Genomic DNA, 24024 nt, shown 5'->3' on the forward strand with positions numbered 1-24024 from the left:
CAGGGCAGACAAAGTTCCTGTCCCTCCTGGGGCTCTCAGTCTCCCTAGGAGAGAATAGGATTTAATCCCCATTTTACATATGAGGAAACTGAAGCCCAGGGTCACTCAGCTAACAAGTGGCAGAGCCCCAGCAGAATCCCAGACGGACCAGTCTAGGGGGTCTCCAGGAGCCTGCGACCTTTCCTAGAACTCCCGGAAGCCCCCACTTCAATAGACTCACTGGAGCCAGGGAGCTGCAAAAGAGGCAGTCAAGACAGAGGCCCCCCCGCCACCCCCTGCCCCAACCTTTCCTTTTTTTATGGTGTTTAGTGCTTACTATGTGCCAGGCACTGTATTAAGCATTGGGGTAGATACAAGCCAATCAGGTTAGACAAGAGTCCCTTTCTTCCCACATGGGGCTCACAGACTTAATCTCTATTTTACAGATGAGGTGACTAAAGCCCAGAAAAGTTAAGTGGCTTGCCCATGGTCATATAGCAATCAATCAATTGTATTTATTAAGCGCTTACTGTGTGCAGAGCAATGTACTAAGCGCTTGGGAAGTACAAGTTGGCAACATATAGCGGCAGTCCCTACCCAACAGTGATCTCACAGTCTAAAAGACAGACAAGCAGACAAGTGGCAGGGCTGGGATTAGAACCTAGGTCCTCTGAATCCCAGTTCCATGCCCTTTGCCCTAGACCACGCTGCTTTTCTTCCTGTGCAGGAAGGAAAAGGTGACAGAGATTTTTAGCATGGTTGCGGATCGGAAGGAGGGGGAGCTTCAAAGGGGCAACAGACCACCATCTCGAGCCTCTTAAACCAAGGCTGGGTGTCGGGAAGCCCCTCTTCCACCCTGGGTGGTTCCCTTCCATGTCCTGAGGCTGGGCTGGGCAGAGCGAGTGACACGACTGCCCTGACTCCCTCACAGATCTATCCGGATGAAAGCCATTACCTGACCAGCGCCCCTCTGCAGCAGCACCTGGACCGCTCCATCATCAACTTCTTCGTGGAGTGTTTCAGCATCCAGGACAAAGCCCCCACAGTCGCGCTGAAAGAGGATGAAGAAGAGGATTGAGCTCGACATGTCCACGCGAGGCACGCGGCGGCGGCTCATTCTAGGACAATTCACAGCCAACAATTGTTTTTCCCCCCGGAAGAAGAAGAAATGTTCCATTCTAGCATGTCTGACAGGGAGCAGCGAGCAGCCCGGCTCTCCTGCCGCAAGAACAGCACGCATGCCTGAGTGGGCAGCTGTGGGCCCTTCCCAACACTGTTTCTGCCACAGTGTGACTGCCGGGTCAGGCCGTCCCGAGGCTCTGGGGGATGGGGGGGTGGGGGACGGGGTGCAGGAGGAAGAGAAGGCTGCCAGTGAGCGCGCACCTTGGAAGACCACACACTCAGGAGCATCGTGACCCCAACTGCCCCCTTAGAGCATGGAGTGAGCCACGGTGCCCTCCCCGGCCCGGCTACCCGGAACAAAGAGTAGAGCACAATTGTTTCCCAGGTTCTGGTTCACCCCTCTGTCTGCTTTGCCCCAGCCCAGCTCGGAGCCCAGTCATCCCTCCGAGGGCCAGGGCGGGCTGCTCTGCTGAGAACGGACCGTCGTCCGCTATACAGAGTTATTACTGTAGTTACGCTGCTGTTGAACCTCATGTAATTAATTCGTATTTTTATATGGTTTTTACCGGATGCTCTGTCTGTTGCCATCTGCTGTTGCTTCCCTGCCCCCAGTCAAGGCCCTGTCAGCTCGTCCAAACGAAGAGATGACGAGCGGAGTGAGCGAAGCGCTCTGTTCTAAGTTTCGGGAACCCGGGAGGGAGAAGGGTTGGTTGCCAGAGGCCGATCTCCCACATTCCAAGGGCGTGGATTTTGTTTTGGGTTTGGTGTCCGCCTATCCTACCTTTCCCCTGTCCGGTCTCTTGCCGCCAACCTGGCAGAAACAGGGCTTCTGGTCCGCCCCGGGCTCTTTAGGGTTACCTGGCAGATCAACAACCTTGCTTACCGGAGATGGGGCTGTGTTGGCGGGAGCTGCCCCCTGCCCCACCTCCACCCCATGAAGAGCTGCCCCAAGCTCGCCTTGTAAACTCTATTCTGACCAAATGTACAGCCCGTACTAATTGACAGTGTATATTTCACTTTGTTGTATATAAAGGAATGTCAGTCAGTTGTTCGTGAAGTCCCTTGGCCGATATTAGTCCTGTGTTCAGCGTGCATGCGCTCGCTCCCCTTCACCGTTCAGAACTCCCTAGACGTGCTCGTTTGAACTATATCAATTAATGGCATTTCTTTGATTGTTTCACCCACCTGAACGTCCTCGCCAACTTCTCCGTTTTCCCATCACGCTGTGGGGGAGACCCCGTCCCCGTGGATCTCCTGAGCTTTGGGTTTGTGTTTGGTTTCTTTCTAGACCCTCTCAGCTTTGGATGTTGGTAGAACTTGGATCATCAGGGCAGCAGGTCATCTCGGGATGCGCCACGCCCATGCTGTGCTACCACGACGGACTCATTTGTCTGGGAACAAACTTCATCATAAGGGGACCGGTTCTGTTCACGAGCTTTTGTAGGAGGGCAGTTGGGCTGTGGCATGGTAGTGTTGGTTCATCTATGGAATAAAACATTATTTTACCACTTGGGAGACCCTCTTTGCTTCATCAGCAACCCCCCACCACCCACCCTGGAGCCAGGTACTGAGACCTATGCTTCCTTCAAACCATGAGATGTCATGAAACCTGTGATGGGAACCAGCTGACCTCTGGTTTAAGTGAGGGCAAACAGGAAGGAGTTTGTACTGGGGGGGCAGGTCACATCACACACATACAACTCACTGAGGGAGCTGATGGACAGCCTCTCTCTGGGGATCTCAGAAGACTGGCGGGGGTGAGTGGTGGTCTCACCCAGCTGGTCTAGTGACAGTTCCTAGGCAAAAAAGTGAGTTGTCCAAACCATTGCCCCCTGGCCCCCGGCGTCAGAAAACAGATTTTCAAAAATGAATAACCTGGGTAGAGTAAGGGGTCCTGGCAGAGGAGAGAAGAATCAGTCCTCGGCAAAGGCTCCACCACTTGTCTGCTGTGTGAACTTAACTTCTCTGGGCCTTAATCACCTCATCTGTAAAATGGGGATACCAATGTGAGCCCCATGTGGGACAGGGACTCTGTCCGACCTGATTAACCTGTGTCTACCCCAGTGCTTAGAACAGTGTTTGGTACATAGTAAGTGTTTAACAAATTCCATTATTATCATTATTATCAAATACCACAATTATCATCATTATTATCATTGTTACCAAGAATGCGGTGCTAGGATCACACTCACTGGGGAAAGGGAGGAAGGGTTCCCTCCTACCCGGTGACCACACCACGGAGTGCAATAGGGACCCAAAAGCCAGCCCGTCCTGTGAAAATGGGTGGGAGGGCTGCCCTCTCATTTAATCTCATCCATGGATAACTCACACTGTCCATCATGGATCCCAGCTGGGACATTAATAATAATTATAACAGTAATAACTGTGGAATGTGTTAAGCGCTTACTATGTGCCAGGCTAAGGTTTGGAGTAGATACTGTACTACTCCAGTACTTAGGGTTGGACTAGATACAAATTAATTAGGTCGGACACATTCCCTGTCCCACATAGGGCTCCCAGTCTCAATCCCCATTTTACAGATGAGGTAACTGAGGCACAGAGAAGTTAACTTCGCTCAGTGGAAAGAGCCCGGGCTTTGGAGTCAGAGGTCATGGGTTCGAATCCCGCTCCGCCACATGTCTGCTGTGTGACCTTGGGCAAGTCACTTCACTTCTCTGAGCCTCAGTTCCCTCATCTGGAAAATGGGGATGAAAACTGTGAGCCCCCCGTGGGACAACCTGATCACTTTGTAGCGCCCCCCCCCCCCCCGCACTTAGAACAGTGCTTTGCACATAGTAAGCGCTTAACAAATGCCAACATTATTATTATTATTAACTTGCCCAAGTCACACAGCAGACAAATGGCAGAACCGGGATTAGAACCCAGGTCCATACTCTATCCACTAAGCTACGCTGCTTCTCGGTGTCGGATTCCCGACCGAGTCAGATTCCCTAACAATGTTCCAGCCAAAACACGGTGAGGAAACTCACACTAGGGCAGAGTCGTCCAGTCCAGTCACGTCCTGACAGGCCAATAGTGTCACACACCCACAGGGATAGCAGGTGGTGCTGTGGGGGAGGGGACGAGAGACTCACCGGAGATGGCTCTGGGGGAAGCTCCATTTGCTCTCTGGCATTTCCCAGCAAATCTAAGGGGTTCGTTCACACCGTGTCTCCAGTCCTCAGCAGGTCCCGTTGAAACATCCTGGCCCCAAATGTTCCAGCCACTGGAGGGGAATGAGCAGAGTGAGTCCATCAATCTAGACTGCAACCTCATTATGGGTGGGGGATCTGTACCAACTCTGTCGTAGTATACTCTCCCAAGCGTTTGGCACAGTCCTCTGCACACAGTAAGCATTCAATAAATACCCTTGAGGATCATGACCTATCGGTGGTCTTTGCAGAGTGCCGACAAGGTGCCAGCACTGTACTAAGCATTTGGGAAAGTACAATAGATTAAATAATTTACAGTTAAAAAAGAAAAATGCATATATCAGTGAAGTGCATAAATAGCTGATATGCGCAGGAATGCCCAGGTGGTAGTTGTGGAGCAGCCAGAAGAGGAAGGGAACCTAGGAAAATGATTACATTTTCATTTCACTCGGGATGGCATTGTGCTAAATAGCTCTGCACATAGTAAGTGCTTAACAAATGCCATCATTATTATTATTATTATTATTTTGGCCCTACCCCAGTGCTTAGCACCTAGCATCTGCTTAATTAATACTGTCACCCACTAAGTAGTCCTAAAATCCACCGAGAAACCAACTCTCTAGCGTTTGAAAAATAATCTGAATAGTTCGGCTGCAGAGGACCCCATCCAAGTTGCCTGAAGTCTTTGGAGAAGAGAACTAGTGAGACTACCCTATGAAATCCCCGGGATGAGCTTAAAAAAGGTCTGTTACATTCAGTGAGTCACATCAGGCGGACTAGACAACACAGTGGCTGCAGAATAAAATGACTACTGGATCACAGTTCCTGAAAGTCTGGTGGTAATAAGTATCACACTGAGCTCCCTTCATTGGCTCATGCATAATTTATCTGGCTTCATAAATATCAAAATAGGCCACAGCTGTTAGTGCTTCAGTGCAAACCCCACAAATAACCCTTCAATTATTCAGGAGCTCAGCTCCACGAACCAGTCAATGGCTTCGAAGTTACATTTTTATAAAGTACCATTCCTTCAGAGCTCCAAGGCAACCATGTGGTACCTGTCCACTGGAAAGTGGGCAGGGAGTAGGCCAGAACCACTACAAAGTTGTCTTTGCCTCTCTTTTCTCCTCCTTTCCCTGTTTATTTCCCTCCCTCCGCTCTTGCTCTTGGCTTTTTCCAGTCGGCTTGTCTGCCTCTCTCAAATGAAGATCCCCATGTACCCTCAGGGGGAAATCCATTACAAACCCACCAACCTCAGGCCTGAGGGTGCCAGAGGAATCTATATCAATCACATCTATTGAGTGCTTACTGTGTGCAGAGCATTGTACTAAGCGCTTGGGAGTGTAAAATATAATAGAGTTGGAAGACAAGTTCCCTGCCCAAACTGTCTGTCATTTCCTGTGTCCCACCCCTCCTATCCAATCTCATCCCCAGGCCCTTACTTCCTGCCCCACAGCACCTGTATATATGTATATATGTTTGCACATATTTATTACTCTATCTTACTTGTACATATCTATTCTATTTATTTTATTTTGTTAGTATGTTTGGTTTTGTTCTCTGTCTCCCCCTTCTAGACTGTGAGCCCGCTGTTGGGTAGGGACTGTCTCTATGTGTTGCCGACTTGTACTTCCCAAGCGCTCAGTACAGTGCTCTGCACACAGTAAGCGCTCAATAAATACGATTGATTGATTGATTGCCCCATCACATCCCATGTCTCCCATCCTGTCCAATCACATTCAGTTGCTCCCTTTCTGGTGCCCCTCAGAGGCCTGCCCCAAACCCAGGTGGATTCCTAGCCAACTGCCAGACCCTGAGAGGTTCCAGATGCCCCAACCATCCCCCCTGACTATCTCTGATGCCCTCTCCAACAGTTGGACAACTCCCTGAGCTGGAACAGGGCCACGTACCCCCGAGGATGGGGGCGGATAGGGAGGAGAAAGTAGAATCAAGCTACTAATGTCAATCTACCTGGGCTCAAGTACAAGATCTCTCAACTGGCCAATCCAGCCCCAAAGTCCCTGTTTCACCTCCGACAGGCGGCTGCTGTCAAAATAAAAGGAAGGGTTCCAGGGCTGATGAGGCAGAGGGGAGAGTTTCTCAGAGACCCAGCCGGGAGCCCGAGGCAGGACCTATAGGTCTCCTCTCAGAAGTGAGGCCCAGCCATAACACCACAGGGCCCATAACTCCAGCCACTGAGCATCTAATAATGATAACAACAAATGCGGTATTTGCTAAATGATTACTATGTGCCAGACACTGTACTAAGCCCTGGGGTGAATACAAGTTATTCAGGTTGGATGCAGTCCCTTTCCCACATAGGGCTCACTGTCTTTCATTCATTCATTCAATCGCATTTATTGAGCACTTACTGTGTGCAGAGCACTGTACTAAGCGCTTGGGAAGTACAAGTTGGCAACATATAGAGGCGGTCCCTACCCAACAGCGGGCTCACAGTCTAGAAGGGGGAGACAGACAACAAAACATATTAACAAAATAAAATAGAGTAAATATGTACAAGTAAAATAGAGTAATAAATATGTACAAACATATATACAGGTGCTGTGGGGAGGGGAAGGAGGTAAGGTGGGGGGGTGGGGAGGGGGAGGAGGGGGGAGGAGGGGGTCCCCAATCAATCAATCGTATTTATTGAGCGCTTACTGTGTGCAGAGCACTGTACTAAGCGCTTGGAAAGTACAAGTTGGCAACATATAGAGACAGTCCCTACCCAACAGTGGGCTCACAGTCTAGAAGGGGGAGACAGAGAACAAAACCAAACATACTAACAAAATAAAATAAATGAGGGACATGAGGCCCAGAGAAGTGAAGTGACTTACCCAAGGTCACAGAGCAGACAAGTGGTGGAGCCTGGATTAGAACCCAGGTCCTTCTAACTCCCAGGCCCAGGTTCTTTCCACTAGGCCATGCTGCTTCTGTGCCATACAGGGAATTAAAACATGGAACTGGTCAGAACGTGCCCCAGGAGGAGCGGGGAAGAGGTGAAGCCAATGCGGCAAGGACGCTGGGCCTTGGGCCTGGGCCAGCCAGGAAGGCTAAGCCATGGGAAGGAGGCAGGAAGACAGGAGATCTGAAAGGAAAGTGGCACAGAACAATTCGACTTCAAGGTGAGCATCAAAACATTTATTCAGACCTTACCTGGAGGCAGCAATGTGAAGGCCAGGAATGGGTGACTTTGGGTGGACGGGCCACTTGGGGTGTCTTGGCAGGCTGGGGAGAGCTGCACACACTCGGGTTTCACCTCATAATACCTAGCAATAAAAGTGTTCTGATATTAGACAAGAACAGTCCGTGCTCTTTCCCCCAAAAGTTTCACCCCGAGAAACCTGCTAACAAACTTGAAATAGGCTCTCAAACGTGAAGTGATTCTGTCCCACACACTTTTGCTGGACATGGTGGTGGCCTGAAAAGAAACACCTACCCTGCCCACCTCTCCTCGAGGCACTGGCTACCCAGTCAGTCTCTGGTTTCCTACTCTGTGCAGAGTAGCGTCCCGAGCACTTGGAAGAATACAAAATAAGTAAATACCACTGGTTGTTTGGGAGTTGAGATTGAGAATAAAGTAGGAAGTTGGAGGAAAGAGTGTGACAGAACTGAGGTGTAGAAGGTGAATACTGCTGCTAAGTGAGATGGAGAAAGCGGGCAGAGAATCTTAAAACCAATGGTAAAGACTTTCTGCTTGATGTTGGGAGACATAGGTAGTGATTGGAGGATTTTGAGGAGCAAAGATTGTCTTTCCACCAAATGAGGTGGAAAGACAATCCAGGGAAAGTTATGTAGCCAGAGAATGAGATAAGGCTCCTAAATTACAGGGTCTGAGCTCTTCACAGAAACATTAAAATATTAAGGAAAATAGGAGGGGAGGAAGAAAAGGAGGAGTTTCCTAGTGTTACCGCCTGATCTCCTTTCCCTGTTTTATTTCCTCCTAGAAAAATTAGCCAAGATGTGTAGGCACCTGAGGGCACTACCAATCCTAACTGTCCATATAACTTTCCTACTGGAATTTTGTTGATCATAAAAACACCTGAGCAATGCTTTGAGGAGTCAGAGAAGAAGCCCAGATGGGTCAAGTGAGATCTCGATCTGAATAGGGAGACGTAGTGAGAGATTCGCTCCAACTGGGAAGGAAACCTAGATTGGGAAGAGACCATGGGGCAGGGCATGAGTTGAACTGTGCTCTGCCCTGCCCAGCTGGACACAAAGGGAGAGGCAGAGGCCTCTCCACAAATGGAGAAACTGAGGTAAAAGGCAGTTAGCACCTCCTTCTCCATCACATGGGCCTGACCCTAAGGATAGTGGCAATTCCCCAAGCCCTTTCAGCACTACCCCCACACTTCTCCTCTCTGAGTCCATCTCCAGGTTTGCACAAGCCACTGGCGACTGGAGACATGACCTTTGCAAGAAAAATAGTTGACTGTATTTCTATTAAGTCTCTGCTCAAACAAGCTGGGCCTCAGCCTTAATGCTTGGAAAGGGCAGGTCAGTGGGGATCTGGAAGCCCTGTAGCTGGGGGCAGGATCATGAAATTTTCATGTTGGCTTTGAACTGAATGTAGAGGCTCCCTGCTGGGAGAGACTCCACCCTCCTCCCTGCGCCCACACACACCAAAACCTTCCCACTCCCGGGCTCACTGAAAATCCCAAGGGATGGGTCAAGTTCCCGGAGAGGGGTGGCAGGGGATACCAGAGACCCTTGGATTTCGGGAGGCTTGTGCCCAGGGGCAGTTGGAAACGGCAGCAAAACCCTGGCCTGCCAAGAGAATGAAGGTGAGAGGGGAGGTAGACGGGAAGTGGGAGGGAGGAGGCCCTACTTTGGAACAAGTGGGATTGCATCTGCCTGTGCTGAACAGTTCAAGGGACCTCTGTGCAATGACCCCTGACCTTCAGGCTCATGAGTTCTCCTCCTGGATCCCTGTGAACATAGGTGCCATTCAGAGCCCCAGAATTTGACAGGGGGAGGCTGAGCACTAAATATAGAAATACTAGTGTCCGGTGCTGTATCTGCACGGGACAGGGAACAGACCTCGCTGAAAAATCAGACTGTCCGGGTGATTGGTCACCCCAGAGCAGACACCAAAGCTGACATCCGTTCCCCTTTAGAGCTGGAGTTGCTCCTAGTGGTACCACAAACTTAATTACTTGTCTGGCCCACTGGGACCTCTTTGGCACTCGGGGTCAAAAAGAAACAGAGGCCTAATCCTGCCCGTCACAGCTGTGGCCAAGTGGCAGGGAGAGGCAGGCCAAGAAATTCTGGAGAAGGAAAGAGGCTGAATTCTAATGCTAGTTCTTAGCTGACCAATCTCTGTCACTTCACTTCCCTATGCCTCAGTTACCTCATCTGTAAAACTGAGACTAAAACCAGGACCCCCAAGTGGGACATGGACTACGTCCAACCTGATAAACTCGTCTCTAGCCCAGCGCTTAGTACAGCGCCTGGCACATAGTAAGCACGATACCATTTTTTTTTTCTTAAAAAAGGGACACTCTTCCCTTCCCAGGCTTTACCTCTGCAAAATAGAGGGCTGTCAAGTCTGAACTTTTGTGGGCTTATTATTTTATGTGGATTGTCTCTCTCAGATTGTAAATAAGTATGCCCTAGTGGAAAGGCCAGGGGACTGGGAGTCAGAGGACCTGGTTTCTAATCCCAGCTCCGCCACTTGCCTGCTGTGTGATCACGAGCAGGTAACGACTTCTCAGTGCCTCAGTTTCCTCATCTGTAGCTGTTCACCCTCCCCCTTAGACTGTGAGCTCCGTGTGGGACAGGATTGTGTCCAATCTGATAATCTTGCACCTTCCCTAGCATTTAGTATAAGGTTAGGCACATAGTAAGTTCTTAAATATTTTGCTATTGTTATAATAATGCACATCCCATGTCTTAGATTTCTATTCATTTCCCAAGTGCCTAGCACAGTGCTCTGTTCACTTAGGTGTTCAATAAATGCTACGGATGAACCCCAAATTAATGGAAGTCAGTGTTTGCGGGGTGGGAGGGTGCAACAGCTCTCTCGCCTTAGCTGAAGTGTTCAAACGATATTGAAGAGTCTAGGGGAGAGCAATGACATTTGAATTACACAAAGAAAGGTAGAGTAACAATCTGTACTCATTCTCTCTGAAATCACTCGGGGAGGAAGATATTTTCCCCCAAAGTTCCCCTCTGTTGTATGTGGAGATCTCCTAAAACCCTCTGCCTTTTGCTCTTCCAATTTTACTTAGCTTCTGAACTCATCTTTGCTCTTATCCCTCCCTGGCGACGAGGGATGTGCTAGCTTTACAGGAGCTCTGGGTATACAGCCCTGGAGGAGAATGTGTTTGAATAAGACTTTCTGGGTTTTCAGGAAAGCGTTTGTTTTGAAAAGCCCAGAAAATCCATTTCCTGGAAGCCCTGAGCTCTCTTGCCCCAAGCCTTGCCAGGCCTCTCAGCTTAAGTGCAGATGGGACCCTGCGATTTTTCATTTCTCAGCTTCCCCGGGGAACCGCAAGGCCTTGGTCCCCCTTAGCACACACACGCAGTCACCGAGTGGCCTGACACAGGCCGAGATAACACAGTAAGGCAGACGGAGGGAAGTGGAAGTCCCGCTTACACCTTCCGGATGTTCTCCAGGACCCCCATGGGACCGACAGGAGAAGAAGGCAGACGCCGACCTCCCTGATCTGTGAGAGGCAATCACCTTTCCCAACCCCAAATCTGCGCAGGGGACCTGCTAACCCACAGGACCAGCAAACATTAGTGGACCGTTTGTCCTGTGGACCCTGCAGGAAGCATTGGATTAGGGTCACTGGATTTATCCTGAAAATCTTTTTTGGGGGGGAGTGAAGAGAATCTAAAGTACACAAAAAGCAGAAAGTATCAATGATTATATGGGGTGGGGTGGGGTTCACCAAATTCTCCTTGTAAACAGCCTAGAAACACACAGTGGAAAACAAGTCCCAAGTACACGTACACTAATATATTATATACAACCTCTCTCTCTTTCCTTGCTGCTGCTTGCCACCCATGGCTCCAATTACCCCTGAACAAAATGCAGAGGAAACTGCATCTCGCAAGCTAATGAAATCATCCAGGGGAGCCACTCCTTGCTAATGAAATTACATTCTTAGCATATATTGCCAAGCAAAAACCTCTTCCGGCCAAAGGTTTTACATACTTTACCACATACTGCCTGCCCAGAATACAGAGAAGCAGGTTTGTCCATTTCCCCAGTGCTTTATTTCAAAAACTTTGGTCCACCTCCTTGTGGGCAGGGCACGCGCCACTCCTTTGTTTTGTAAAGGATGACTGTGGCATTTGTTAAGCCCTTACTATGTACCAAGTGCTATACTAAGAGCTGGAGTAGATACAGGATAAGCTGGTCAGACACAGTCCCTGTCCTAAATGAGGCTAAGCAGGAGGGAGAACAGGCATTTGATCCCCATTTTGCGGATGAGGAAACAGACACAAAGGGAAGTTAAATGACTAGTCCATGGTCACGCAGCAAGCACACAGAGGAGGGATTAGAACCCAGGTCCCCTTACCCCCCCCTCACCAGGCCACCTTGCAAAAACAGGGCCCTCCTAAAGCTGGAGCCTAAGGGGACGGAGACATGGGGCATTGCCCTGCTGTCCACCTGAAGGGGCACGGCTAGGTCTGTTAGGGGTTCCCACGGCCACACGGTACCCCGCAAGTGGCCAAGGGGTTGGGTTCAGCTACCTGGATGGGCAATGATACCATTCTCGTGCCATGGAGGTAGAGACCAGCCCTATGGACTGAACGGTGAAAACTTCAGAGAGTCCATGTTTCCTTTACCTCATAACATCCTGTTGGAGAAGGAGGGGTTGGCACAGGGTCGGGCTGCTTGGGGAGTCCAAGGAACCTCCAGGGCTGAGGCTGTTTTCCGCTTCCTGGAGTTTCCTGGGTCACCTGGATGTACAGAAGATTTTCTCAGTCCCACGGCCTCACGGGCAGGTTGAGCCCTAAGGCCAGGTCTGGGTGGGTAGCCACAAAATCCCCCTGAGCAGAGTAGGGGTCTGTCCAGCTCGCTGGGGCAAAAACCAGACTCCCTCTAGCACTGATCGCCCAGCAGCTCCCAGCTGGTGATTCAATTCTCCCCTAAGAGCCTCAGCTGGTGGCTGTCTGCCTCGCCTCAATTGATCATTGCCTTCTTAAAGGGCCGGGGGGGCTTTTCCAACCTCTTCCACCCTTATTTGTTCTTCTCAATCTCAGAAGACAAAATGGTCTCCCAGCAGAATCTACCCAGCAAATCTAACTCACTTACCTAGAAGAATATTTGGACTCCAGAGCAAAAATAATCCAATTGACGGTCCATAGGTCTAGGGAAATAAAATAAAATATATGAATCTCTGGATGGAGTTAAAGATGAAACTTTATAGTTGGGGGACTGGCTGGCAAGCTGACTGGTAGAAAGAACACTGGGCTCTGTCTGGCTGATCTGTAGACCCCCTCCTCCACCCACCAAGAAGCCAACAGTTTGGGGATACCTAGGCTGTAGTGGGGGAATTAGCTAGGGTAGTGGAGGTACGGCTCAGTGGAAAGAGCACGGGCTTGGGAGCCAGAGGTCATGGGTTCTAATCCCAACTCTGCCAGTTGTCAGCTGTGTGACTTTGGACAAGTCACTTAACTTCTCTGTGCCTTAGTTACCTCATCTGTAAAATGGGGATTAAGACTGTGAGCCCCATATGGGACAACGTGATCACCTTGTATCCCCCCCCGCCCCGAGCACTTAGAACAGTGCTTCACACAAAGTAAGCGCTTAAAAATGCCATTATTATTATTATCAGTAAAAGGGTGAAGGGGGCTAGGCTGGACCATCGAACTGGGCCATGAAGCAGCATGGCCTAGTGGATAGAGCAAGGGCCTGGGAGACAAGGACCTGGGTTCTAATCCTGGCTCCGCCATTTGTCTGTTGTGTGACGTTGGGCAAGCCGCATCACTTTTCTGGACCTCAGTTCCCTCATCTGTAAAATGAGAATTAACAATATGAGCCCTACGTGGGACAGAGACTGTGTCCAACCTGATTAGCTTGCATCTACCCCAGCACTTAGAACGGTACTTGACCCATAGTAAGAGTTTAAGAAATGCCATCATTATCATTATTATCATCATTACTATCCTGTAGCAAAACAGCAGGCAGGCCAGAATTCCAGAATCTTAATCAGTTGGGGAGGTGAACACCCGGTCAAGGGGCTCAATACATAGACATGAGTAGCAGCAGGAGAGAAAACTTTTAGGCTAAAGAAAATTGGAAGAGAGGGCTTTTTTTTTTAAAAAAAAAGAGATTTTCCCTCCCTCCCAACTACCCACTATTCTAAACACCAGCATCTCCTCTTTCCACAACCAACATTATTGAGGAGGCTTTCCCTCTCCCTGTTCCCCTATTACCATCATCATCATCAATCATATTTATTGAGCGCTTACTGTGTGCAGAGCACTGTACTAAGCGCTTGGGAAGTACAAGTTGGCAACATAGAGAGACAGTCCCTACCCAACAGTGGGCTCACAGTCTAAAAGGGGGAGACAGAGAACAAAACCAAACATACTAACAAAATAAAATAAATAGAATAGATATGTACAAGTAAAATAAACAAATCAATAGAGTAATAAATATGTACAAACATATATATACAGGTGCTGTGGGGAAGAGAAGGAGGTAAGATGGGGGGATGGAGAGGGGGACTGACCCCCACAGACCCTGCTCCCCGACTTGGATCCAGAAGCTATCAATTCCAGGGCAGTTTCTGGAGAAAAGGAACACTACCACCTGGTAAAAAGAAAGCAGCTGAAGATGATCAAACGTTGATGTTCAGGGAGAAGGACTCGGAGGAAAACAAATAGCTCTACAAGCTCCCTCTAGTGAGGCTAAAGATTGTGGCTGCTATAATTTCACCCCAAACAGTAAAAAATGGGACAAAATCCCAGAGGGATGGGAGCAGTCAGGCATCTCAGGATTCACAAAACAAAGCAATTCAAATCTTTCAATTAGTTCTACATGTGGGAGCTGGGAAGTGGGAGGGGAGGCAATATTTTTGTGCACATCCGTGAGGAATCTCTGTAAGGCTGAGAGGTCTGTACAGATTTTGATTTTATAATTCTGACCGTAAACACAATCAGTCAATGGTATTCACTGAGTGCTTACTGTGGACAGACCACCGTACTAAGTGCCTGGGAGAATTCAACAGAGATCCCTGTCTATAAGAAGCTTACAGCCTAGAGGGGGAGAGAGAAATTAATCAATCAGTCAATGGTATTGAGTGCTTACTATATACAGAGCACTGTATTAAGTGCTTGGGAGGGTACAGTGCAACAGAATTAGCAGGCACATTCCCTTCCCACAAGGAGCTTATAGCTTAAAGGGTACATGTCCAAGTACATAGGAAACACAGACAGGGAAGTGAGAAGGGGAAACAAGGGCATGGTTGGGAAAGGCCTCTTGGAAGAGATGTGATTTTGCTAAGGGGGGGAAATGGCCCCTAGACCTAAGGAAAGGACTCAACACATACACATCTATGCCATAGGAACACAACTGGCAGGCACACACAAAAACACAAACGCCCTCACAAGCATACCCCATGTCACTGTACCATGGGGTGTGGTTTTTTCCACAGACCATCATACAATTAATCAGCTTCCATTACAGAACCAGCCTCACGAGTAGGGAAAAATGGCCCTATTAATCTCTCCCCACTGTCCACCTCCTTCACCCCTTCCCCATTCCTAGCAGCTTTCCTGCCCCGCTACCCAACCTGAGCTTGACTACATCCTCCTCTTCTGACCCCCAAATCTAGAGTTCCCCTGGAACTTAGTACCCACAGTAACAGTTGCTGCCATAATTAATCAATCATATCATCTCGTCCTTTTCCTTTCACTTTCCTGTCTCATAGCCTCATCTCCCCACCTCAGGAGCCAGAAGGGAGGGGTGACTGATAATGCTGGCAATAACTGTGAATAATAAACACAAGATAATCAGACCCAACAAAGATCATGAGTCCCATGCGGGATGTGGTAAAGAGGGAAGATCAATGACTTGCCCAAGACAGCAGCAGGCAAGTGGCAGCATTCAGTGACTTGTCCAAGGAGGCAGCAAGCAAGTGGCAGCACCAAGTCTCCTGACCATCAGTCCTGTGCTCTTTTCACTAGACCATGTTAGTAAGAAAGTCATGGGTTCTAATCCCAGCTCTGCCACTTGTCTGCTGTGTGACCATGGGCAAATCACTTCACTGCTCTGTGCCCCATCTGTAAAATGGGGATTGAGAATACGAACCCCATGGGGGACAGGGATTGTTCCAACCCGATTTGCTCGCATCCACTACAGCACTTAGTACAATGCCTGGCACATAGTCAGCATTTAACAAATACGCTTTTATTATTATTATTATTATTATTATTATTATTATTCTTATTATTATTATATTATTATTATTATTACTCCCAACTTGCCCCAGTCTCCCGGCTTTTCGATCCATGTTCCATGTGGGGCTCGTGATCTGAATTCCTGTCCCCATTCCCATGGTTGTAGGGGCTGGGGTGGGGAGGTGGGGCTAAAATAGGGAAGGAGGAGGGGGAAGTAGCACCACCCATGGGGCTGACAGCAGTGGCCATAGGCACCACTAGGGTTGATTTAAGGAGAGAAGGAAAAATACCAGAGCCCCAGAGATGGTGGGCTGGTAGGCATCTCTCAGCAACATTCAGTCCCCTGAGTTTCTGGGTTGGGGGTTGAGCTAAGTGCCAGGAGATCCCCTACAATGATGGAACCAGCCCTTGCTGTCAGCTAGCATCAGCACAGCTAGGCCCTGGCTGGGAGTGAGATGTTTATTTGGGCCGTGAATGAGTAAAAATCCACTAACAGCCCCGCAATCATCATCTATACTATTTCATCTCCTTAAGGAGAACTGGCAAGGAGAGCCTGGCCTCGCCCACCCCATATGTCCATATCCATAATTTATTTATTTATATTGATGCCTCTATACTGTAAGCTTGTTGTGGGCAGGGAATGTCTCTGTTATGTTGCGTTGCACTCTCCCAAGCACTTAGTACATTGCTCTACAGACAGGAAGTGCTCTCTCCCTTCTAGACTGTGAGCCCACTGTTGGGTAGGGACCGTCTCTATATGTTGCCAACTTGTACTTCCCAAGCGCTTAGTACAGTGCTCTGCACACTGAATGAATGAATGAATACAACTGATTGACTGGTCCAGTGAAAGGAGCAAATATCAAGTTGCCGTGAAACAAGGACTTTGAACACAGTTTGAGCAGAGGAAGAATCCTTTGAGCCACCGACAACCCCAACCCCTCTCTAGCCTCTCCCCTGACCACCCCTTCGATCCACAGTGGAGGGCTCGCCCCCTCCTACCTCACCTCCCTTCTCTCCTTCTCCAGCCCAGCCCGCACCCTCCGCTCCTCTGCCACTAATCTCCTCACCGTGCCTCGTTCTCGCCTGTCCCGCCATCGACCCCCAGCCCACGTCCTCCCCCTGGCCTGGAATGCCCTCCCTCTGCCCATCCGCCAAGCTAGCTCTCTTCCTCCCTTCAAGGTCCTACTGAGAGCTCACCTCCTCCGGGAGGCCTTCCCACACTGAGCCCCTTCCTTCCTCTCCCCCTCGTCCCCCTCTCCATCCCCCCCCATCTTACCTCCTTCCCTTCCCCACAGCACCTGTATATATGTATATATGTTTGTACATATTTATTACTCTATTTATTTTACTTGTACATATCTATTCTATTTATTTTATTTTGTCAATATGTTTGGTTTTGTTCTCTGTCTCCCCCTTTTAGACTGTGAGCCCACTGTTGGGTAGGGACTGTCTCTATATGTTGCCAATTTGTACTTCTCAAGCGCTTAGTACAGTGCTCTGCACATAGTAAGCGCTCAATAAATACGATTGATGATGATGATGATGATGTTTGGTTTTGTTCTCTGTCTCCCCCTTCTAGACTGTGAGCCCACTGCTGGGTAGGGACTGTCTCTATATGTTGCCAGCTTGTACTTCCCAAGTGCTTAGTCCAGTGCTCTGCACACAGTAAGCGCTCAATAAATACGATTGATTGATTGATTGATTTGTTCTCCTGACAACTGGGGATCCTTCACCTTTCGGATTTAGGGCAAGACAGCTGAACCAACACTAGATGACAGCAGAGGAAAGGCTGTGGAAAGCCGCCGGTTCTTGTTGCCACGGGAAACCAAGCCCACACCCACGTGGAGCCCGTTTGGATCCACAATGTGCCGGGCCACGTGGAAAGTGCCCGCCAGAAAAAAGAGGAAGAAGTCCAGGCAGAAAGGCCTGGCTTCGGGTCAGAGGTCACCCTGCCTGGCCATCACCTCAGTTACCCAGCGCTTAGAACAGTGCTTTGCACATAGTAAGCGCTTAATAAATGACATTATTATTATTATTATTATTATTATTATTATTATTATTCTTACCTTTCCTCAGCCAAACAGCCCGGGGGGGCCTGGGCAGGGGCTGGTCATTTGACCTCGGATCCTGCTTTGCCTTTCGGAGAGGTCGTGGGGTGCCACCGCACCTTGACGCTCAGAATTCACGCCAAGCCCTGCCCTAGCTCAGACGAGAGAGATTGTATTGGGGGATAACGCACACTGAATTGGAAGCAGCAAGATCAAGGAATGAGCCGAGATCAAAGATTAAGCCGGAGTCTGTCTCCCCTTCTAGACTGTAAGGGAACGTGCCTACCAACTCTGCTGTATTGTACTCTCCCAAGGGCTTGGTACAGTGCTCTGCACACAAAAAAGGGCTCAAATGGCATTGACTGAGGTAAGACTGTGATTGGACTTCCTGGCCCCCCAGCCAGTTACATAAATCAATCAATCAATCGTATTTATTGAGCGCTTACTGTGTGCAGAGCACTGTACTAAGCGCTTGGGAAGTACAAGTTGGCAACATATAGAGACAGTCCCTACCCAACAGTGGGCTCACAGTCTAAAAGGGGGAGACAGAGAACAAAACCAAACATACTAACAAAATAAAATGAATAGAATAGATATGTACAAGTCAAATAAATAAATAAATAGAATAATAAATATGTACAAACATATATACATATATACCGGTGCTGTGGGGAAGGGAAGGAGGTAAGATGGGGGAGATGGAGAGGGGAACGAGGGGGCGAGGAAGGAAGACAGCTCAGGGGCTATTCCTTTCCACCCCTTGACCCAAGTCAACTATCAACTTCGGCTAAGAGCATTTTACATCAGAGAAGCAGCGTGGCTCAGTGGACAGAGCACGGGCTTTGGAGTCAGAGGTCATGGGTTCGAATCCCGACTCCACCACATCTGCTGTGTGACCTTGGGCAAGTCACTTAACTTCTCTGAGCCTCAGTTACCTCATCTGTAAAATGGGGGTGAAGACTGTGAGCCCCACGTGAGACAACATGATCACCTTGTATTCCCCCCACAGTGCTTAGAACAGTGCTCTGCACATAGTAAGCGCTTAACAAATGCCATTATTATTGTTATTATTACATGAACGTCAGGTTCGAAAACTCGACTCTGGTTTAATCTGCCAAACCACTGCCTTCATTTCCAACCGCTCCACAGTCTATCAATTAACTAGGTTTATAAAATGGCTTTTAGTCATCTCCAATTTCTTGCCTCTTAATTTAATCATGATGGGCTGTCACCTTAATTTTTCTGACAAGTCTCGAGATTTCCACAAGATTGGTCTGAAGCGTTCTCGGGCGCCGCTAATTCACTCTGACAGGTAGGTGCTGCAGATAACCTTCAAGTCCGGTGGGCAGTCATTCCCACACCCTGGAATGACTGGCCATTTTACGAATGCCTTTACCTAGGAGATAGTTTGCTCAGTACTCTCATCTTCTAAACTGAAGGGCAGTGTAATTGGATTGGAATGAGAAACAGGTAGAAATGTCCACTCACCACCATGCTGGCTTTTCCTTTCTTTGTTGGTTGTTGTCTCTTCCACAATTTGCCTTACTTCTGGTTGTCCACTGTCATTTACTAAGCATTCCCCCAGCTTGCTCCCCTGGCAAGAGTAAATAAATAAATACATAAATGAAGTCTGCTGGGAAAACACAGGTATCGCCTAAAGTTCATACTTCATTGTTAGGCTACCACTCAAACTGTGTTTTATCCAAAGCCCTGCACATAAATGCCCAAAATACTTGTACTGGCCTACAGAAATTTTGACTGCCCCTATCTTCCCTCCCTCAGACTCCGTCACCGGAGGAGGTCCTCAGGTAGTGAAATACATTTAAACGGCACTTTTCTCTCCTCTTCTTCCTGGGTGAGGAGCTATTTGCCAGGCTGGGACTCACTCCTGTGTTTTCAATCATGCTGTTCATCCAGGAATTTCTGATTAAGTAACAACAGGTCTCTCACTAACCAGGAAGGCACTCTTCACCCAGCAGACCGGGAATATTCCCAACATGAAGCCACTGAGATGAGGCTTGTCAGGATTGAAGCGCTTAGAACAGTGCTTTGCACATAGTAAGCGCTTAATAAATGCTATTATAAAAAAAAAAGCAAGCCTGTGCGATGGATCAGAAGGAGGGAAGGGGAGATTCAGGCCAGAGATTCCACTGCTCTCCACCACCTTGGAAAAATGCCAAATCTATGGCTCTGCCATCTGCCTGCTGTGTGTCTTAGGCAAGCCACTTAACTCCTCTGAGCTTCAGTTTCCTCATCTGTCAAATGGAAATAAAATTCCTGTTCTCCCTCCCCCTTAGACTGTGCCCTACCCGATTACCTTGTATTTACTCCAGCAAGTAGTACAGTGTTTGGCACAGAGTAAGCACTTAGCAAATAATAATGACAATGATAACAATCCAGGAGCTATGTGAATGCCCTCTGGTGTAGCCTCCAACCTACTTATCACCATAATATGAGGTACCTGGGCCACCCCTCATGGGCCTCATGGACCACCCCATCGTGCAGTGGTGCTCTAACGACTGAGCCTTGCCCCTTCTGCCTGAAACAACCCTCAAAGGAGAGGGTGAGTGGGCCCAGGGAGGTGTTTGAACCTGACCTGGCCCCGACTGAGCCTATATGAGCCAGCAGGCTCTGGCCTTCAGGATCAGGATTTACAAGACTGGGAGCTGACCACTGGGCCTGCTGTCCTCACTGGGCTTGTAACTTAGCACCTTCCTGCACACGAAGGGGAGAATAGAGCTGAGGGGACCAAGGGTCCCATCTACCTTGCCACTCCAAGAACAGTGTTAGGAAGGCAGCTTTTCAGGCTGAAAATCCCACAGGCCCTGCTGCTTTCCCATACACCACCCTGTCACTCAAGCTCTCGGTCGCTAGGCCCCGAGAGGTGGAGCCGGGGAGAGGTAAGACATCAGAGGATGTGACAATTCAGAGCAATGGGGTGGGAGAAGAGACTTCGAGTAATCATCAGGTTCAATTCTCTGCCTTCTGATTATCCTGTACCTACTCCAGTGCTCAGTACAGTTCTTGGCACTTAGTAATTGCTTAACAGTTTTACAATCAAATTAATTATTGGCAGAATCAAATTCTGATTTAGTTATCTCATAACTACCCAGGGCTTAACACAGTGCTTTAGAACAGTGAGTGTGTAATAAACACCAAAACTAGCAGGGTAGCTTGAAAACTGCCCTGGAGAGATAGCTGATGCCCCCTCCTTAAAAATATCCAGGAGACAGCACATCGTTTCTTTGCAAAATGTTTTAGTGTCTCGACACTGAGGATGGGCTCACATTTCAGCTGGAGTGATGTCTACAGTGCACATAGAAGAGCTGTTGTTCCTAGCACCACTCTATCCATAAGGAAGCAGCATGGCCCAGTGGACAGAGCATAGGCCTGGGAATCAAAAGAATCTGGGTTCTAATCCCAGCTAAGCCACTTGTCTGCTGTGTGACCTTGGGCAAGTCGCTTTAGTTCTCTGTGCCTGTTACCTCGTCGCTTTAGTTCTCTGTGCCTGTTACCTCATCTATAAAATGAGGATTAAGACTGTGAGCCACTTGTGGGGTAGGGATTGTGTCCAACATGATGATCTTGGGGCTTAGAACTATTATTACAAGGATCAAGGCCCATTCCAGAAAAACCACTACTAGGTCAGACCAATAATGCTTCCAGTCCAATGTTGCATCTCCAATAGCAGTATCCTTTGGGAAAAAGCTGGAGAATTGAACTCAAGGCACTTTTACCCACAAGCACACAAGGCAGGGGATGGCAGGAGTTTTACATCCTAAATCTGGCCGCCCATAGAAGGCATCCCCCTCTCCATCCCTGAATCTTATTCGAATTGCTGCCAGAATAAAAGTGCCTGAGCTGGAGATGCCGAACAGGTTCATGTTTTCATTCTTTTTCCTGTCAGATCTCCAGGATAGCAGCACTGCTCTAAAAAGCAGGTGAAGACAAAGCAGATGAAGACAAAACAGTGCCCCTGTGTTCTTCTCAAGTGGCAATTAACAGTAGAATAGCCCAGGTGCTGAATATTGATCAAACACAACCAAATCTTTCTTTTCCATTCTTTTTTTCTCCCCAGCCTCCTGTTTCTGGACCTGATGTACTTGTGAGTTTCTCCAGGCCGTTTCTATCCCAACAGTGAATTTGGGAATGTGAGCTGTATTTGCTGGACTGTCACAGCTGCTTTTTCCATCTGTGAAATGACAGATCCGTTTAGAGAGGCCTTATGCGGCCTGTAGTATTGCAGCCATTTTTCCCGTCACACGAAGTTACCAAAGCACATATGCGTGTTGCGTCCCAGATGCAGAAGCAGGATTGGGGAATAATCATCTGACGATGAGCCTCCGTCTAAGGTACAGCATGACATAGCGTGTCAGAAGAAAAGTTGTGTGTTGGTCTGTGGCAGAGACAAGGGGCAAGAAGGCCACTCGAGAACGCAGCCCCTGGGTTCTAGGAGAACTCAGTCAACCTGCTGTAGAGGCTGGAAAATTATGGTTAGGCAGAGGCATGAAGTGCCCCAGTGTCACCATCTGCTTTGGAAGCTGTGGGTGCCATTCAAAGACTTGAAGTCAGGGAGTGTTAGAGGGCCTGTAGCCATTGGAATTCCTCCCCTCCCCTTTCACGAAGGATAAGGCCCAATTCAACCAGTACAGTGGTTTGGATTTCTCTTCCTCCCTTCAAGGCCCTACTGAGAGCTCACCTCCTCCAGGAGGCCTTCCCAGACTGAGCCCCCTCCTTCTTCCCCCTCTCCATCCGCCCCACCTTACCTCCTTCCCTTCCCCTCAGCACCTGTATATATGTATACGTTTGTACAGATTTATTACTCTATTTATTTTACTTGTACATTTCTATTCTATTTATTTTATTTTGTTAATATGTTTTGTTTTGTTCTCTGTCTCCCCCTTCTAGACTGTGAGCCCACTGTTGGGCAGGGACCGTCTCTATATGTTGCCAACTTGTACTTCCCAAGCGCTTAGTACAGTGCTCTGCACACAGTAAGCGCTCAATAAATACGGATTGATTGATTGATTGGATTCACCCAGTTTATGCTGGATGAACAAAACGCCTCATTACCAAAACTCGAGGTAGGCATGGTGTACATAGTGCCAGGAATCATCCAGCGGTGTTGCCCACCCTGGGCTCACCCTTCACAGATCTTCTGGAAGGCAAACACCCTCCTCCGCTCGGTGTTAATCCCCCTGAGCGGGACAGCTTCTTCTTGATGCTGGAGTCCAACCCAGAGCCCACAGGGAAGTGGGGGAGGTGAAAACTAGGTCAGGTCTCGGGAAGTCAGGGATAATGCTGCAAACAGAACCACAGAGGCCGCATCTACTGTAGCTGTGACTGTGCTCAGTGTAGAATGCCTCCATTAAAGAAGTCAATAAATCAGTCAACGGTATTTGAGCGCTTACTTTGCGCAAAGCACTGTATTCAGCGCTTAGGAGAGTACAGAGTTGGTAAGCACGTTCCCTGTCCACAATGACTTGACAGCCTAGACGATGACTCAGTACAAAACACACAATTCTTTGACCCGCTGCATCTAGGTGGCATCTTCTGCTCAGTAAATTATCAGTAAAAACTCACTGTAAATGAGCACTTCCTAGCTTATCCTTGTTCTTCCTACATCCCTTCCATTAAATTATAAGATTCTTGAGGGGTGAGAATCTGAGTACAATCATTGTATTCAAGCACTTCATAGAGTGCCCACTGCAGAGTATACACTCAATAAATACCCCTGATTGGTACATGGAAATTGGAGAAGGTGGTTAACTGGAAAACAGCATGGCCTAGTGGAAAGAGCACAGGCCTAAGAAGTCTAAAAGACTTGGGTTCTAATCCTGCTCCTCTATGTGACCTTAAACAAGTTACTTTAACCTCTCTGTGCCTCAGTCAGTTGTATTTATTGAGCGCTTACTGTGTGCAGGACACTGTACTAAGTACTTGGGAGAGTATAATATGGCAATGTAAGTTACCTCATCTGTTGAACGGGAATTAAGACGGTGAGCCCCATGTGGAACTTCATAACATCGGCTTTAAAGAGCTCAATCACCCGGCCCCCTCCCACTTCACCTCCCTACTCTCCTACTACAACAAAGCCTGCACACTTCGCTCCTCTGACATTAACCTACTTATTGTACCTCAATCTTGTCTATCTCACCACCAACCTCTTGCCCACACCCCTGCCTCTGTCCTGGAACACCCTTCCCCTTCATAGCTGACAAACGATTACTCTACCCACCCCCCTTCAAAGCCTTTTTGAAAGCGCATCTCCTCCAAAGGCCTTCCCTGACTAAGCCCTCTTTCCTTTTCTTCCACTCCTGCACTGCCCTGACTTGCTCCCTTTATTCATCCACCCTCCCACA

General features: G+C 48.6%; 1 protein-coding gene and 1 long non-coding RNA gene across 6 annotated transcripts in view; one reads left to right on the forward strand and one right to left on the reverse strand.

The window, feature by feature from the left end:
• The window catches only part of DPP6 (dipeptidyl peptidase like 6), a 551379-nt gene extending 548768 nt beyond the window's left edge, over positions 1-2611 (forward strand). For all 5 annotated transcript variants that reach the window (XM_038755599.1, XM_038755601.1, XM_038755600.1 and 2 more), the window contains one exon: positions 911-2611. In XM_038755599.1, coding sequence (XP_038611527.1) covers positions 911-1057 — 147 coding nt within the window. In that variant the 3' untranslated portion in view covers positions 1058-2611. The remainder of the gene's footprint in view (positions 1-910) is intronic.
• LOC119936159 lies at positions 2517-12190 on the reverse strand. Its single transcript, XR_005453651.1, has 4 exons — positions 12054-12190; positions 7410-7522; positions 4197-4327; positions 2517-2583 (listed from the first exon to the last, which is right to left on the reverse strand). It is a non-coding gene; the product is annotated as an uncharacterized LOC119936159 (long non-coding RNA).
• Between the last annotated feature and the right edge of the window lie 11834 nt (positions 12191-24024).

The sequence above is a fragment of the Tachyglossus aculeatus genome, chromosome 13, assembly GCF_015852505.1.
Source record: "Tachyglossus aculeatus isolate mTacAcu1 chromosome 13, mTacAcu1.pri, whole genome shotgun sequence".
NCBI classification, from domain to species: domain Eukaryota; kingdom Metazoa; phylum Chordata; class Mammalia; order Monotremata; family Tachyglossidae; genus Tachyglossus; species Tachyglossus aculeatus.